Raw genomic sequence first — 228 nt, forward strand, 5'->3', positions numbered from 1 at the left:
AGCAGCAGAAACAGAGGCAGCGACGCAGCCAGTAGAAGAAAGGAGAACTTTGGCGGTACCAGCAGCAGCAACAACAACACCGCTTGCACGCCTCATGATGAGTAGGCCAACTGTACGCCTGCATTTGCTGCAGTTGTTACAGCAGCAGCAACAGCAGCAGCAGCAGCAGCAGCAGCAGCAACAGCAGCAGCAGCAGGCGCTGCTCAGGTTTTCCCCAGATGAGCAGCA

The 228-nt window shown here is 56.6% G+C and overlaps 1 protein-coding gene across 1 annotated transcript in view; it reads left to right on the forward strand.

Annotated features, from left to right (window-relative positions):
- Nucleotides 1-218: 218 nt before the first annotated feature.
- EMH_0057640 (uncharacterized protein) overlaps nucleotides 219-228 on the forward strand; it is a gene marked incomplete at both ends in the record, with an annotated part of 6,735 nt that continues 6,725 nt past the window's right edge. Inside the window, 1 exon segment of the mRNA XM_013497497.1 lies at nucleotides 219-226. Within this exon segment, the coding sequence (XP_013352951.1) occupies nucleotides 219-226 (8 nt within the window).

Source organism: Eimeria mitis, genomic scaffold (assembly GCF_000499745.2).
Source record: "Eimeria mitis Houghton genomic scaffold, Emh_scaff2713, whole genome shotgun sequence".
Lineage (NCBI taxonomy): Eukaryota > Apicomplexa > Conoidasida > Eucoccidiorida > Eimeriidae > Eimeria > Eimeria mitis.